Source organism: Aquarana catesbeiana, linkage group LG08 (genome assembly GCF_042186555.1).
Source record: "Aquarana catesbeiana isolate 2022-GZ linkage group LG08, ASM4218655v1, whole genome shotgun sequence".
In the NCBI taxonomy this organism is placed as follows: domain Eukaryota; kingdom Metazoa; phylum Chordata; class Amphibia; order Anura; family Ranidae; genus Aquarana; species Aquarana catesbeiana.
The window spans coordinates 296,082,895-296,099,706 of record NC_133331.1 but is presented as its reverse complement, the minus strand read 5'-3'; the positions used below and the strand labels follow the sequence as shown (position 1 = coordinate 296,099,706).

Here is a 16,812-nt window from a genome sequence, read left to right as displayed (position 1 = left end):
ATTCACGTGTGGAGAGGTATCTGAGGGCCCCCCTTATTTCTAAAGGGGGGCTTCCAGATTTCATTAAGCCTCCCCAACAAGAGACCCCCACTGGGCCAGGGTTGTGGGGAAGAGGCCCTTTGCAAGATATACTCCCCATGTTGAGTGTATGTGGTCTGGCATGGTTCGGGGGGGATGGGCACATGCTCACCTCCCCCGTTCCTGGCCTTCCAGCCTGCATGCTCAGATAAGGGCCTGGTATGGAATTTGGGGAGGACCTCATGCTATGTTGTTTTTGGATTTTCCCTTGACATTCATCAAGGATAAGGGTCTGGTATGTATTTTTTACGCACAGTTTATTTATTTATTTTTTGGTGGAAGTCCCCTATTTATGTCTATAGTAGACCCTTATTTTGGATAAGGGTCCAGTATGGATCAAAGAATCCCAGGCCGCTTTGTTCACGAACTGGACTGAAACCGGGTACATTTGGCTCCTCACTATCGTTCACTGTCACCAGCTTCAACACGCTGCCATCATGGCTGCTCTCAGACCCCCCCCAATGGGCATAAGGGACACCCTGTGACATCTGCAGCTTCTGACTCTACATTTAGGTCTGTTGGTGCTTCATACAAACATATCTGTCCCCAAAAAGCTTTTTTCTGATATTAAAAAAATGTAAATGATTTTGTGACAACTACAGTACTTCTTGTAGTCAAAACAGGCCAAGTACAGGTTTGTAGGAAACGCTAAGTAACCCGATCTACATGTCTCAAGCCTGCTTATAAACCCCTTATATCCCCATCCTAATAATATATATACAATCCAGATAATTCTCCAATATCCATCTACAGAGAAACTGGCATAGATCACATGACCACATCAATGAGGATGGAGGAGGACCGGAGTCACATGACTGAGAAGATACTAAACCTCACCCTGGAGATCATCTACCTGCTGACCGGAGAGGTGAGGAGGATTCTGGGAGGTCACATGACATCACTCTTATCTCTATTAATAAAACACAGACCTGACCGGAGAGGTGAGGAGGATTCTGGGAGGTCACATGACATCACTCTTATCTCTATTAATAAAACACAGACCTGACCGGAGAGGTGAGGAGGATTCTGGGAGGTCACATGACATCACTCTTATCTCTATTAATAAAACACAGACCTGACCGGAGAGGTGAGGAGGATTCTGGGAGTCTAACATGATATTCCTATTGGTTCCTCAATACAGAGATTTCCTCTTGTGAAGTCAGGTGATCATATGACCATCACAGTGCCTCCATGTGACTCCCTAAAACCTGAGAGACACAACATGCAGAAGATTCTAGAAGTCACCAAGAAGATGATGGAGCTACTGGAAGGAGAGGTGAGGAGGATTCTGGGAATTCTGGGACATTATCCAGTAACAGACAAGGGATGTGTCTGGATGGTGACTGTATCATTGTGTGTGTCAGGTTCCTATAAGGTGTCAGGATGTCACTGTCTATTTCTCCATGGAGGAGTGGGAGTATTTAGAAGGACACAAGGATCTCTACAAGGACGTCATGATGGACAATCAGCCGCCCCTCACATCACCGGGTAAGAGGAGACTTTATTGTAAAGGAGAGAGCAGTACGGAGGGTCCACCTAGATCCCCCATCATCTGATAAACACATAGAAACAATGTATTCAGTCAGTGTGTGTGTTTCCTACAGATGGATCCAGTAATGGGAACCCACCAGAGAGATGTCCCCGTCCTCTGTATTCTCGGGATTCCACACAGGAAGGTCACACCATCTCTCACTATTACAAGGTTGGTGGGACTGAGCTTATAAAACAGACTCATAGAGACGATGTGTGGATTTCTTATGTGATGTCACAGTAATAAAGCTTATATTTTACAGATGATATTCTCTCTCATTCTCTTGATTTAGGTTGAAGATCTGATAGATATAAAAGTTGAGTTTAAATCAGAAGAAGAAGAGAGGTATGTGAGAGATGATCAGCAGTCTATGGAGGAGGATGGAATAGCGGGGACATTTATAGAGGAGGACACTCCTACAGAGATCAGCACAGGTGGGTTATTAACACTAAATCCATTCCTCCCCCCATACTGCTCACTGATTGGTCCAGAGTAGGGCGGGGACTGGGTGATATCAGCCTGTAATCCCCTGGTCACTTTCCTGAGCTGTGTTCCCCGTCCTGCATTCCTATATTTCTCTCGTATAATCTTCTGATGTGGGCGGAGTCCTGGTTTAGGGGAACCAATCTGCTCATGTCTAGTAATAATCTTTGTATTTCTATTTTAGTAGATGGACGGGAGATGAGGAAAACCTCAGAGGATTGTCTCACTTTGTCTCCAGACTGTAAAGTAGAAGATGAGGACATCACACAGTATAGTCCAGGAGAAAACCCGACTACCTCAAATGTCCATCCGGCACCACACAGTGTAGATGGACCATCGTATTCCTCTTATCCTGAGGAACCTCAGACTGTGAGGGACGGTGCCGGACCATCGTATTCCTCTTTTCCTGAGGAACCTCAGACTCTGAGGGACGGTGCCGTCTTTCCAACAGATAAGAGGCTTTCCTGTACTGAGTGCGGGAAGCGTTTTCGTTTTCCATCTGATCTAAGTAGACATAGAAGATCTCACACAGGTGAGAAGCCATATTTCTGTTCTGAATGCGGGAAATGTTTCTCATTTAAGGGCAGTCTTATCATACATCAGAGACTGCACACGGGGGAGAAGCCGTATTCCTGTTCTGAGTGCGGGAAATGTTTTGTACAAAAATCAGATCTTGTCAAACATCAGAGATCTCACACGGGGGAGAAGCCGTTTTCCTGTCCTGAGTGCGGGAAATGTTTTTCAGATAAGTCCTGTCTGTACAGACATCAAAGATTGCACACGGGGAGAAGAAACGTTCCTGTCCTTAATGAGGGATTTGTTAGTCACTGAAGTCCTGTCTTCCTGTACATCAGGAGTCCCACACAACCCTTGAGGTGTATTAGTGAGTGCGGGAAATGTCTTCTATATGAATGTTGCTGGACATGTGGGGAAGAAGCACACCCTGATATACACCTCAGATATACTCCATGGCTGATCTTCATCATGTAAGAAACAGTTCATAAGGAGCTCAGAGGTCACCAAAGACATGGATGAAGTGTTGTACCGTGTTGGCCATTGATAGAGGAGAAAATTAAAAAATGGAGTCATTACCTCTCATTGGCTGAGTACATTTTGTGGTGTAAACTCTTGCAAGGGGTCTGTTTTCTCCAGTCGTCTTCCAGGACGAAACACGTAAACCCACCACTTAAAAGGCAGCCCTCTAGGCCTCCCCTTCAGTATTCGTGTTTCCTCCGGATGGGGGGTTAACATGTTTCCTGGAACCTATGTGATCCCTGGGTCTCACGTGCTGTGCTCCTGATACTCGGTAGAGAAATGGTGCCTACCTTCTATTGCCCAGAGCGATACATCCTCCAGGGGGTTGGGGGCATCTACTAATCTCAAGTCTTCAGTGCCTAGGGAAGGCCAGGACCGCTACTAATGTTCCCAGGTCCCTAGTCCAGTCTGGCCAGGAGCCGGATCTCGCTGACCGGGCCGGGTAACGTCCCCGCTGGCAGCCTGGCTCTCCGTGTCGGGGGGGGGAGGCTGAATACAAATGTCCCCCCCACACTTTTCACATATTTATTTGTATCATTTATCATTTTCCTTCCACTTCACAATTATGTGACACTTTGTGTTGGTCTATCACATAAAATCCCCAATAAAATGCAATATTTTTGGTTGTAACCAGAAAAAATGTGGGATATTTCAAGGGGTGTGAATACTTTTTCCTAGCACTGTATTCACACACTGGAGCTGACGTTTTGTTTACTTTAGGCCGACACATTGCTTCACTCCTAACAGCTGTTCTCTCTTTCTTTTTTCTAAAAACTAACAGACGCCCCATGGCCATAGAGCGGGCACCAAGTGAAATCTTTTTCTATAATATCTTCTAACTACAGCTTTTATTCCTTTTATATTTTTGTTTCAATCTGTAATTTGTTTTATCTTTGTATTTACTTTTAAGTCGATGCCAAGTATGATTAAATAAACTCACGCTTTGTTTTAAGTCAGTCTGACTATTGAACTATTGAAGGAAACGCCTAAAAGACACCGCCTGTGGAAGGGAATTCCACATCCTTGCCACTCTTACAGTAAAGAACCCTCTACGTAGTTTAAGGTTAATCCTCTTTTCTTCTAATTGTAATGAGTGGCCACGAGTCTTATTAAACTCTCTTCTGCGAAAAAGTTTCCTCCCTATTGTGAGGTCACCAGTCCGGTATTTATATATTGTGGGGTCACCACTCCGTTATTTGTATATCGAAATCATATCCCCTCTCAAGCGTCTCTTCTCCAGAGAGAATAAGTTCAGAGCTCGCAACCTTTCCTCATAACTAAGATCCTCCAGACCCTTTATTAGCTTTGTTGCCCTTCTTTGTACTCGCTCCATTTCCAGTACATCCTTCCTGAGGACTGGTGCCCAGAACTGGACAGCATACTCCAGGTGCGGCCGGACCAGAGTCTTGTAGAGCGGGAGAATTATCGTTTTATCTCTGGAGTTGATCCCCTTTTTAATGCCAATATTCTGTTTGCTTTGTTAGCAGCAGCTTGGCATTGCATGTCATTGCTGAGCCTATCATCTACTAGGACCCCCAGGTCCTTTTCCATCCTAGATCCCCCCAGAGGTTCTCCCCCCAGTGTATAGATTGCATTCAAATTTTTGTCACCCAAATGCATTATTTTACATTTTTCTACATTGAACCTCATTTGCCATGTAGTCGCCCACCCCATTAATTTGTTCAGGTCTTTTTGCAAGATTTCCACATCCTGCGGAGAAGTTATTGCCCTGCTTAGCTTAGTATCATCTGCAAATACAGAGATTGAACTGTTTATCCCATCCTCCAGATCGTTTATGAACAAATTAAATAGGATTGGTCCCAGCACAGAACCCTGGGGACCCCACTACCCACTCCTGACCATTCTGAGTACTCCCCATTTATCACCACCCTCTGAACTCGCCCTTGTAGCCAGTTTTCAATCCATGTACTCACCCTATGGTCCATGCCAACAGACCTTATTTTGTACAGTAAACGTTTATGGGGAACTGTGTCAAATGCTTTTGCAAAATCCAGATACACCACGTCTACGGGCCTTCCTTCTCCTATCTAGATGGCAACTCACCTCCTCATAGAAGGTTAGTAGATTGGTTCGGCAAGAACGATTCTTCATGAATCTATGCTGATTACTGCTAATGATATCATTCTTATTACTAAAATCTTGTATATAGTCCCTTATCAGCCCCTCCAAGAGTTTACATACTATTGATGTTAGGCTAACTGGTCTGTAATTCCCAGGGATGTATTTTGGGCCCTTTTTTAAATATTGGTGCTACATTGGCTTTTCTCCAATCACCTGGTTCTGGTGAGGGGCACCTTTCCTCTCTCATGCACTTGGGTGTGTTTTTAGAGAGGTTGGGTAGCTCGAGTCTCAACCTTCCAGTCTCTGTTTTCTGATTTCATGACAAGGCCCCCGGGGCGCAAGTGCCTAAGCGGAACTGTGCAGTTTGTGTTTCTAAATCAAGGCCATCTTGGAGTAAACCTCTTTGCTGCACGTGTATAAATACTGTAGCTTGATTAAGGATGATCCAGCAACAGCCTGTCATAAAATGCTTACTTCTCTAAGAGATGAGCTAACCTCAGCATTAAGCTCATTCAGATCCATGATTGACAAGATGCAGCCCCCTTCTCGGGGTCCGTCTCCTGATAGGCCTGCAGTTTCTACTGGTGCCCAAGGATAGCGAATCCATCAGGGGCTCTAGGTACAAACTATCGCTGGATAACGTTTATGATTTGTTAACCACTTCCAGCCCAAGGAGGTCATATTACAAATAGCTAAAAAGATCAATGATGGCAGTGGGAACTTATCTGAGAGACAGAAATAGCTCATTACTCAAGGAACCCCCAGCAACCACTGGAGGAACCCTAGTTGAGAAACCCTGTCTTAGACTTTCAGTGGGGATATCTGAATGATGGGTGCAGCTGCAGACATCATTCAGATATCAACTTTTTCAGCCGGCGATTCCGTGCGCCGTAAGAATCAATAGTGGCAGCTCAGCTGCTTGATTGTTCTTACAGGCAGCGGGAGAGGACATCCCCACCCCCTTCCCGCCGCCCTCCGGTGCTTCTCCAGTCTCGCCCGTGCGATTGGGGACCTGGAGAAAGAATCCGCCGCCTGGCGATGATCATAGAGATTTTCAGTGACCAGATGGTTCCTAGTCATCTCTATGACTGCCGGAGAGCCCAGGCTTGCGATGTTTATGACAAAGAAATAAACAAAGCCGAGATCTCGGCTAGAAAGAAAGAGATCGGTAATTGATTTGTTTTTGTCTCAATCTTTCCAGCCTGGACGAGAGATGTGGGGTATTATAGACATCACATCTCTCCATAAAGAGGACCTGTCATGCACCATTCCTATTATAAGGGAGGTTTACGTTCCTTGTGATAGAAATAAAAGTGATCAAAAAATAAAATAAAAATTTTTAAAGAGAAAGTGTAAAAATACAAAAAATTAAAGTAAAATAAACAATAACGATCGCTGCGATCGTTAGAGCGAGAGCGAAAATTCTAGCACTAGACCTCCTCTTTAAATCTAAACATGTAACCTGTAAAAATTTGTAAACGTCGCCTATGGAGATTTTTAAGGGTAAAAGTTTGCCGCCATTCCACGAGCGGGCTCCCCTGATGAAGTCATTCCACGATCGGGATCCCGTGATGAAGTCATGTGACCGTGACGATACATGTAGGGACGTAGAGGAACCAGAAGTGACGTAGGCGAGCTCGTCGCTCGTGGTTTGATGACTGTAATGTACTTTGTGAATGTGAATACCTGTATCCACCATTTTTATTAAAAAAATAAATGTTGTTTCAAAACATACTACACTATCCTGGGATCCCTCTCTTCTTCCCCTTGCCATCTTACATTTACCTCTTATTGCGGGAGTTACACATTTATGTGTAAAAAGATAAGTGGCACTAGATTGAAGCGTCACCTATGGAGACTTTTAGGTACCAGAGTTTAGCGCCATTCCACGAACGTGCGCAATTTTAAAGCGTGACATGTTGGATATCTATTTACTCGGCGTAACATCATCTTTCACATTATACAAAAAAATTGGGCTAACGCTAACTGTTTTTTTATTTTTTTAATTCACGAAGCTGTTTTTTTCCCCCAAAAAAAACACGTTCGAAAAATTGTTGCGCAAATACCGTGTGACATCAAAAAATGACAGCAACCGCCATTTTATTCCATGGGGTCTCTGCAAAAAAATATATATATGATGTTTAGGAGTTCATCATTTTTTTTTTTGCTAGAAAATTACTCAGATTTTTACATGTAGGAGAGAAGTGCCAGAATAGGCCCGGTATGGAAGCGGTTAAAGGCCATCTATGAGACACTTGAAATTGAGGAGGAGAAGGTGCAATTGTCTAAATGCCTCGATCTTATGTACCAAGGAATGCATAAGAAGAAGTCCAGAGTTTTTCCTGTGCACAGCTTCCTTCTAGATACTACAACCCCTGGCAAAAATGATGGAATCACCAGTCCCTGAGGATGTTCCTTCAGTTGTATATTGTTGTAGAAAAAAAGCAGATCACAGACATGGCCAAAAACTAAAGGCATTTCAAATGGCAACTTTCTGGCTTTAAGGACGTCATATGATGTCCTTGGCTTTGAGCAGGTATATCTGAATGATGCCTGTAGTTACAGACATCATTCAGATATTGCCGGTTTCAGCCGGCGAATCTCTACACCATAGGAACGATCATAGCGGCCGTTCCGCCGCTTGATCGTTCCTATGGGAGGCGAGAGGGGACGTCCCCCCCCTCCCGCCGCCCTCCGGTGCCTGCTCCGACTCACCGTTACGATTGGTGAGGCGGAGAGTAGATCCGCCGGCGCCGGATGTAGATCATAGAGATTTCCGGCGGACCAAGGTGGTTCAAGGCAAGCATACTGGTAGACCAAGGAAGACATCAAAGCGTCAAGACAGAAAACATAAAGCAATATGCCTTGAAAACAGAAAATGTACAACAAAACAAATGAGGAACAAATGGGAGGAAACTGGAGTCAACATCTGTGACCGAACTGTAAGAAACCGCCTAAAGGAAATGGAATTTACATACAGAAAAGCTAAAAGAAAGCCATCTCTAACACCTAAACACAAAAAAACAAGGTTACAATGGGCTAAGGAAAGGCAATCGTGGACTGTGGATGATTGGATTTCTGTCTTGACGCTTTGATGTCTTCCTTGGTCTACCAGTATGCTTGCCTTTAACCACCTTCCCATGTTGTTTGTATTTGGTCCATGTTTTAGACACAGCCGACTGTGAACAACCAACATCTTGTGCAACACTGTGTGATGATTTACCCTCTTTAAGGAGTTTGATAATCCTCTCCTTTTTTTCCATTGACATCTCTGGTGTTGGAGCCATGCTTCATGTCAGTCCACTTGTTGCAACAGCTCTCCAAGGTGTGATCACTCCTTTTTACCTACATACTAACAAGCAGATTTAATCTGATGCAGGTGTTAGTGTTTGTAATGAAAATTTACAGGGTGATTCCATAATTTTTTCCTCACAATTGAGTGATTCCATAATTTATTCCCTGTGCTTTTTCTATAAATCTAACTGTTACTTAGCACCACAATTATTTTTCTTGATTTCTTTTAGTGTTTCTTAAAGCCAGAAAGTTGCCATTTGAAATGCCTTTAGTTTTTGGCCATGTCTGTGATCTGCTTTTTTCTATAACAATAAACAACTGAAAGAACATCCTCAGGGACTGGTGATTCCATCATTTTTTGCCAGGGGTTGTATTAAATTAGAACGGGAGAATCCTGAGAGGAAACCATTTTTTTTTCCAGCAGACTTAAAAGCAGGTTTCCATTTGATGAAGATGAAACAAGTCTCTCAAGTTGGACGCATCAAAATATGGACCTGGTCATTTGACAACATGAGGACCCTTAAGGGTCCCATGGATAAGAGAGGTGATATTCTTTTGCGCAGGGCCTGGGATTTTTTCATTGTCAGTCTGAAACTAAACCTTAGCGTCTACGTGTGTAGCCATGTATGGAAGGCCTCATGCACACGGGGCGTTTTTACAGCTGCTTTTTTACCAGCGTCCGACTTTTTTTTTTTTTTTGCAGCTTAAAAACGCCTCTCCATTTTATTCTACGGCCTCATGCACACACAGGCTTTTAAAAGCTGTAAGTGGCATAGGCGCCTACGAGCTGCAAAAAAAAAAAAAAAAAACCCCAGGGCCCGTGTTCTGAAGACCAGCGGTTAGGGTTTCCCCTTGAAGAACAAGGTTAGGACTCAGGGATTGGAATAGGGACCTCCTCCAAAAGTCAGCAGGCGGGTTCCCAGAGGTCAATGGTCAAGAGGCGTGGCTGACCCATCCCCACCAAAGTGTTCCGCCTTACTCCAACTAAGTCGGGGAAAACGTTTCGCGTGCGTAGCAAATGCTTTTTATAAGGCTGCCGAGCATCCTACGAGTTTCTACGGGGCGAGCGAGCGAAACAAATTTTTTTTTACCCTTTTTCCGACAAACCGAATGGCATCTGGGAAAAGTAGGGGTTAGGGTTAACGTTTTCCCCTGAAGAACAAGGTTAGGACTCAGGGATTGGAATAGGGACCTCCTCCAAAGGTCAGCAGGATGGTCCCCAGAGGTCAATGGTCAAGAGGCGTGGCTGACCCACCCCCACCAAAGTGTTCCGCCTACCCCAACTAAGTTGGGGAATGAACAAGTCGGGGAAAGCGCTTAGGCTGTAAAAACGTCTGACGCTGCTAAACGTGGCTTAATGCTGGAAACAGCGTTAAGCTGTGTCAAGCATTTTTTTTCTTTTTTCATCAAAATCAATGGTTCCCTATGAGAGCCATCTTAACTGATCCGACTTTTAGCCCATTTATTTGAATGGAGGTCGCATCATGATCCGACCTGTGCTCTGAGGATCTTGAAGGCAAACCCCACGCCAAATTTTAAAAGAAACGGCGTGGGGTCCCCCCCCAAGATCCATACCAGGCCTTTTGAGTCTGGTATGGATCTTGAAAGGGAACCCTACACCAAAATGAAAACAAAAATGGCCCCACCCCCAAGACCCTATCAGACCCAAGACCATACCAGACACCGTTTTTTTTTTTTTTTTTTTGGTGTGGGATTTCCCCTTAAAATCCATACCAGACTGAATAAGAAAAATGGCGTGGGGCCCCCCCCAAAATCTATACCGGGTCCTTATCTGAGCATGCAGCCCGGTAGGTCAGGGAAGGACAAAAATTGGATGAGACTAATTGGATGGGAAAGACAAGGTTCAGGTCCACATCCCTTGTACAATATGTAAAAGAAAACGGGACTTTAAAGGACTATGAACACTCAGAGAAAAACAGAGAAAAATGTTTTGTAAAAAATAAAGTTTTTATTCATTAACATCATGTCAAAGGGAAGCTAAAACACATAGTGACTTTGAAAAACACAGGAAGTTACAGCATAAAAAGATGGAAGAAGCCCAAAGCTACTGCCAACCAGACAGATTAAATCCAACGCGTTTCGACATGTAAAGTGAGGGTCTTCTTCAGGGAGAGAGGGCTGAAAGGCTTCCATAAAAATACAAACAATCTATGAGGTTGATACAAAATATAATGATTATATATATAATGTCATACAAATATACACAACAGTTCAATCACTATAGATCCATATATATTGATATTAAAAACTGACCTCATGTATTTAATGCTATATGCACTGGAAATCAATTGCTCAAGGCAAGGAAAAGGAGACGGGGATGTCTACATAAAGACACGGCAAGGTGTCAGGTCATGTGCACAAATTCTCCCGTGCACCACGGCAGATCAGGGAAGGGGGGGCGAGCGAGTGCCCCCCTCCTGGATCAGACCAGGCCACACGCACTCAACATGGGGGAGGGGGTATGTGCTTTTGGGCAGGGGGGCTTTGTGCTCCCCACCCCAAAGCACCTTGTTCCCATGTTGATGGGGACAAGAACCTCTTCCTGACAACCCTGGGTGAGGGTTGTGGGGTTCTGCGGGGGGGGGGGCTTATTGGAATCTGGCCCCCCAATGTGAATTGGAGGTGTTCTTTCCTCCAATCTTCTCCGCTGCCTACCCAATTCTCCTCCGACACACCCCAAAATAAGGCAGTGTAGTGTAAATAAAAACAAGTTTTGACAAGTCCTTTAATAAAAATCTCCCTCTGGTCTTCTCCCTCTGTTCTTCTTCCTCTGGTCTTCTCTGCCACTAACCCGATCCTCCTTCGATGCTATCTCCCATCGCTGTGCCAGCTCTGCTCTCTGACGTATTTTTTTTTTTTATAGCCATGGGGCGTGGTCATCCGGTGACGTCACCATGAGACCCCACCCCTTGCAACAGCACCTGATGGCACAATGGGCGGGGTCTGATGATTATGTCACTGGATGGCCATGCCCCATGACTATATAAAAACCGGCAGAGAGTGGAGCTGGCACAAGGACGGGACAGAGCGTCGGAGGAGGATCAGGTTAGCAGCAGAGAAGACCAGAGGAAGAACAAAGGGAGAATACCGGAGGAAGACTTTTATTAAAGGACTCTTGTTTTTATTTACACTACACTGCCTTTTTTTGGGGTGAATGGGTAGGGGTACAATGTATCCCATGCTCATTCACATAGGGGGGGAGGATCTGGGGGCCTCCTTATTAAAGGGGGCTTCCAGATTCCGATAAGCCCCCCGCCCGCAGCTCCCACCACAACCACTGCCCAGGATTATCGGGAAGAGACCCTTGTCCCCATCAACAAAGAAAATGGCGTGGGGTCCCCCCCGCAAGACCATATCAGACCCTTATCCAAACATGCAGCACAGCAGGTCAGGAAAGGAGGAAGAATGAGCGCCCCCCCGGAGCATACCAGGCCAAACACCCTCAACATGGGGGGTGGGTGCTTTGGGGCAGGGGGGGCTCTCCCACCCCAAAGCATCTTGTCCTCATGCTGAGGGCGTGTGGCCTGCTATGCTCCAGGAGGGGGGGAGGGGGTGCTCATTCTCCCCCCTTTCCTGACCTGCCATGCTGCATGCTCGGATAAGGGTCTGGTATGGTCTTGGGGGGGGCCACGTTGTTTCCTTTTTTACATTTTGGCGTGAGGTTCCCCTTTAAGATCCTCAGTGCACACGTCACACCACAAGTAAGATCATGATGATTTGACTTGGATGCGACTTCTATTAAAATCAATTGGCTGAAAGTTGGATCAGTTAAGACGGCTCTCATAGGGAACCATTGATTTCGAATAGAGGCAGAGAAACGCTGCTAAAAGCTAACGTGGCTAAATTTGTGTATATAGATATATACTCCTGACCACTGCACTCTGTACCCTGGGCTGTACAGTGCCTTGAAAAAGTATTCATACCCCTTGAAATTTCTCACATTTTGCCATGTTACAACCAAAAACGTAAATGTATTTTATTGGGAACTTATGTGATAGACCAACACAAAGTGGCTCATAATTGTGAAGTGGAAGGAAAATGATAAACGATACAAATAAATATGTGAAAAGTGTGGGGGGGCATTTGTATGGCGCCCCCCGGAGTCAGTACTTTGTAGAATCCCCTTTCTCTGCAATTACAGCTACAAGTCTTTTTGGGGATGTCTCTACCAGCTTTGCACATCTAGAGAGGACATTTTTGCCCATTCTTCTTTCCAAAATATCTCAAGCTCTGTCAGATTGGATGGAGAGCGTCTGTGAACAGCAATTTTCAAGTCTTGCCACAGATTCTCAATGTGATTTAGGTCTGGACTGTGACTGGGCCATTCTAACACATGAATATGCTTTGATCTAAACCATTCCATTGTAGCTCTGGCTGGATGTTTAGGGTCATTGTCCTGCTGGAAGGTGAACCTCCGCCCCAGTCTCAAAAGGTTTTCTTCTAAGGTTGTCCTGTATTTGTCTCCATCCATCTTCCCGTCAACTCTGACCAGCTTCCCTGTCCCTGCTGAAGAAAACCATCCCCACCACATGATGCTGCCACCACCATGTTTCACGGTGGGGATGGTGTGTTCAGGGTGATGGGCAGTGTTAGTTTTCCCCCACACATAGCATTTTGCTTTTAGGCCAAAAAGTTGAATTTTGGTCTCATCTGACCAGATCACCTTCTTCCACATGTTTGCTGTGTCCTCCACATGGCTTCTCACAAACTACAAACAGGACTTCTTATGACTTTCTTTCACCAATGTCTTTCTTCTTGTCACTCTTCCATAAAGGGCAGATTTTCGGAGAACACGACTAATAGTTGTCCTGTGGACAGATTCTCCCACCTGAGCTGTGGATCTCTGCAGCTCCTCCAGAGTTACCATGGACCTCTTGGCTCTTCTCTGATGAATGCTCTCCTTGCCAGGCCGGTGTCAGGAAGATCCTGCCAGCAATCAGCATCCCAGGCTCACTGGTGCGCGTTTGCGGGCGCCGATGCGCATGCACACGTGCGTGTGTGCGCACGGGCGCGTGCATCCTTGTTGGCGCCAGGCGGGCTATTTAAACCTGCCTGTCACACTCAGTCTCCACTGTCTGCTCTACAGCGTTCTGTGTGTTCACCTGATCTGATCTGAGACTACCTGTTATTGACCCGGCTATCTGTTTGTGACCAACCCAGCTATCTGCATGCATCTGACCACCGGCTTGCCCAGACTATCCTCCCGTTTGATCCCTGGTACCTTTGCTGTCCGTCTGATACCGATCACTGGCCTGTTTGACGATCCTTCTGCCTGATTCCTGATATCTGCCTACTTGCCTGCTGTTGTTCCTGGTTCCAGTCCAGCATCCAGTTTCCAGTCTACTCACCTGCTGTTGTTCCTGGCTCCAGTCAGCATTCCAGTCTCCTGCCTACTTGCCTGCTGTGTTTCTGGTTCCAGTCCAGCATACAGTTTCCAGTCTACTTGCCTGCTGTTGTTCCTGGTTCCAGTCCAGCATCCAGTCTCCAGTCTGCTCACCTGCTGTTGTTCCTGGTTCCTGTTAAGTGTTCCAGTCTCAAGCCTACTCGCCTGCTGTTGTTCCTGGTTCCAGTCCAGCACTCCAGTCTTCTGCCTACTCACCTGCTGTTGATCCTGCCAGGCACTCATACCACCCCTCACTCCTGTGCTCTCTGTCCCCATTCCAGAGGGCCGTGAGTGGGAGCCGTAGGGGAGGCCTCTCTCTGCAGTTCGGGCTCAAAACCCACCAGGCACGTGACAGCCGGTCAGTTTAGGTGGACGGCCATGTCTTGGTAGGTTTGCAGTTGTGCCATACTCTTTCCATTTTCCGATGATGGATTGAACAGAGCTCCGTGAGATGGTCAAAGCTTGGGAGATTTTTTTTATAACCTAACCCTGCTTTATACTTCTCCACAACTTTATCCCTGACCTGTCTGGTGTGTTCCTTGGCCTTCATGATGCTGTTTGTTCACTAAGGTTCTCTAACAAACCTCTGAGGGCTTCACAGAACAGCTGTATTTATACTGAGATTAAATGACACACAGGTGGACTCTATTTACTAATTAGGTGACTAATTGGTTCCACTAGATCTTAGTTAGAGGTATCAGAGTAAAGGGGGCTGAATACAAATGCCCCCCCCCCCACACTTTTCACATATTTATTTGTATCATTTATCATTTTCCTTCCACTTCACAATTATGTGACACTTTGTGTTGGTCTATCACATAAAATCCTAATAAAATACGTTTACGTTTTTGGTTGTAACATGACAACATCTGGAATATTTCAAGGGGTATGAATATTTTTTCAAGGCGCAGTATATGATATACTCCTGACCACTGCACTCTATACACAGGTCTGTATATGATATACTCCTGACCACTGCACTCTGTATACAGGGCTGTGTATGATATACTCCTGACCACTGCACTCTATACACAGGGCTGTATATGATATACTCCTGACCACTGCACTCTATACACAGGTCTGTATATGATATACTCCTGACCACTGCACTCTATACACAGGGCTGTATATGATATACTCCTGACCACTGCACTCTATACACAGGGCTTTATATAATATACTCCTGACCACTGCACTCTATACACAGGGCTGTATATGATATACTCCTGATCACTGCACTCTATACACAGGGCTGTATATGATATACTCCTGACCACTGCACTCTATACACAGGGCTGTATATTATATACTCCTGACCTCTGCACTCTATACACAGGGCTGTATATGATATACACCTGACCACTGCACTCTGTACACAGGGCTGTATATGATATACTCCTGATCACTGCACTCTATACACAGGGCTGTATATGATATACTCCTGACCACTGCACTCTGTACACAGGACTGTATATGATATACTCCTGACCACTGCACTCTGTACCCTGGGCTGTATATGATATACTCCTGACCACTGCACTCTATACACAGGGCTGTATATTATATACTCCTGACCACTGCACTCTGTACACAGGACTGTATATGATATACTCCTGACCACTGCACTCTATACACAGGGCTGTATATGATATACTCCTGACCACTGCACTCTATACACAGGGCTGTATATGATATACTCCTGACCACTGCACTCTGTACACAGGACTGTATATGATATACTCCTGACCACTGCACTCTATACACAGGGCTGTATATGATATACTCCTGACCACTGCACTCTGTACACAGGACTGTATATGATATACTCCTGACTAGGGATGAGCTTCGAGTTCGAGTCGAACTCATGTTCGACTCGAACATTGGCTGTTCGCAAGTTCACCGAACAGCGAACAATTTGGGGTGTTCGCGGCAAATTCGAATGCCGCGGAACACCCTTTAAAAGTCTATGGGAGAAATCAAAAGTGCTAATTTTAAAGGCTAATATGCAAGTTATTGTCATAAAAAGTGTTTGGGGACCTGGGTCCTGCCCCAGGAGACATGGATCAATGCAAAAAAAAGTTTTAAAAACGGCCGTTTTTTCAGGAGCAGTGATTTTAATAATGCTTAAAGTCAATCAATAAAAGTGTAATATCCCTTTAAATTTCGTACCTGGGGGGTGTCTATAGTGTGCCTGTAAAGGGGCGCATGTTTCCTGTGTTTAGAACAGTCTGACAGCAAAATGACATTTGGAAGGAAAAAACTCATTTAAAACTACCGCGGCTATTGCATTGCCGACAATACACATAGAAGTTCATTGATAAAAACGTCATGGGAATTCCCCAAAGGGGAACCCCGAACCAAAATTAAAAAAAAAAAAATGACGTGGGAGTCCCCCTAAATTCCATACCAGGCCCTTCAGGTCTGGTATGGATATTAAGGGGAACCCCGGCCAAAATTAAAAAAAAAAAAATGACGTGGGGTTCCCCCTAAATTCCATACCAGACCCTTCAGGTCTGGTATGGATTTTAAGGGGAACCCCGCGCCAAAAAAAAAAAAAAAAAACGGCGTGGGGTCCCCCCAAAAATCCATACCAGACCCTTATCCGAGCACGCAACCTGGCAGGCCGCAGGAAAAGAGGGGGGGACGAGAGTGCGGCCCCCCCTCCCTCCTGAACCGTACCAGGCCACATGCCCTCAACATTGGGAGGGTGCTTTGGGGTAGCCCCCCAAAACACCTTGTCCCCATGTTGATGAGGACAAGGGCCTCATCCCCACAACCCTGGCCGGTGGTTGTGGGGGTCTGCGGGCGGGGGGCTTATCGGAATCTGGAAGCCCCCTTTAACAAGGTGACCCCCAGATCCCGGCCCCCCCCCTATGTGAAATGGTAAGGGGGTACATAAGTACCC

General features: G+C 45.5%; 3 protein-coding genes across 3 annotated transcripts in view; all 3 read left to right on the top strand.

The window, feature by feature from the left end:
• LOC141105472 (uncharacterized) overlaps window positions 1–4,079 on the top strand; it is a 28,625-nt gene extending 24,546 nt beyond the window's left edge. Inside the window, exon 3 of the mRNA XM_073595323.1 lies at window positions 2,156–4,079. Within this exon, the coding sequence (XP_073451424.1) occupies window positions 2,156–2,923 (768 nt within the window). The 3' untranslated portion in view covers window positions 2,924–4,079. The remainder of the gene's footprint in view (window positions 1–2,155) is intronic.
• LOC141106826 (uncharacterized) overlaps window positions 1–16,812 on the top strand; it is a 559,651-nt gene that overhangs the window by 95,150 nt on the left and 447,689 nt on the right. The gene's annotated exons all lie outside the window — the stretch shown is intronic.
• Window positions 1–16,812, top strand: part of LOC141105470 (uncharacterized) — a 205,504-nt gene that overhangs the window by 33,490 nt on the left and 155,202 nt on the right. The gene's annotated exons all lie outside the window — the stretch shown is intronic.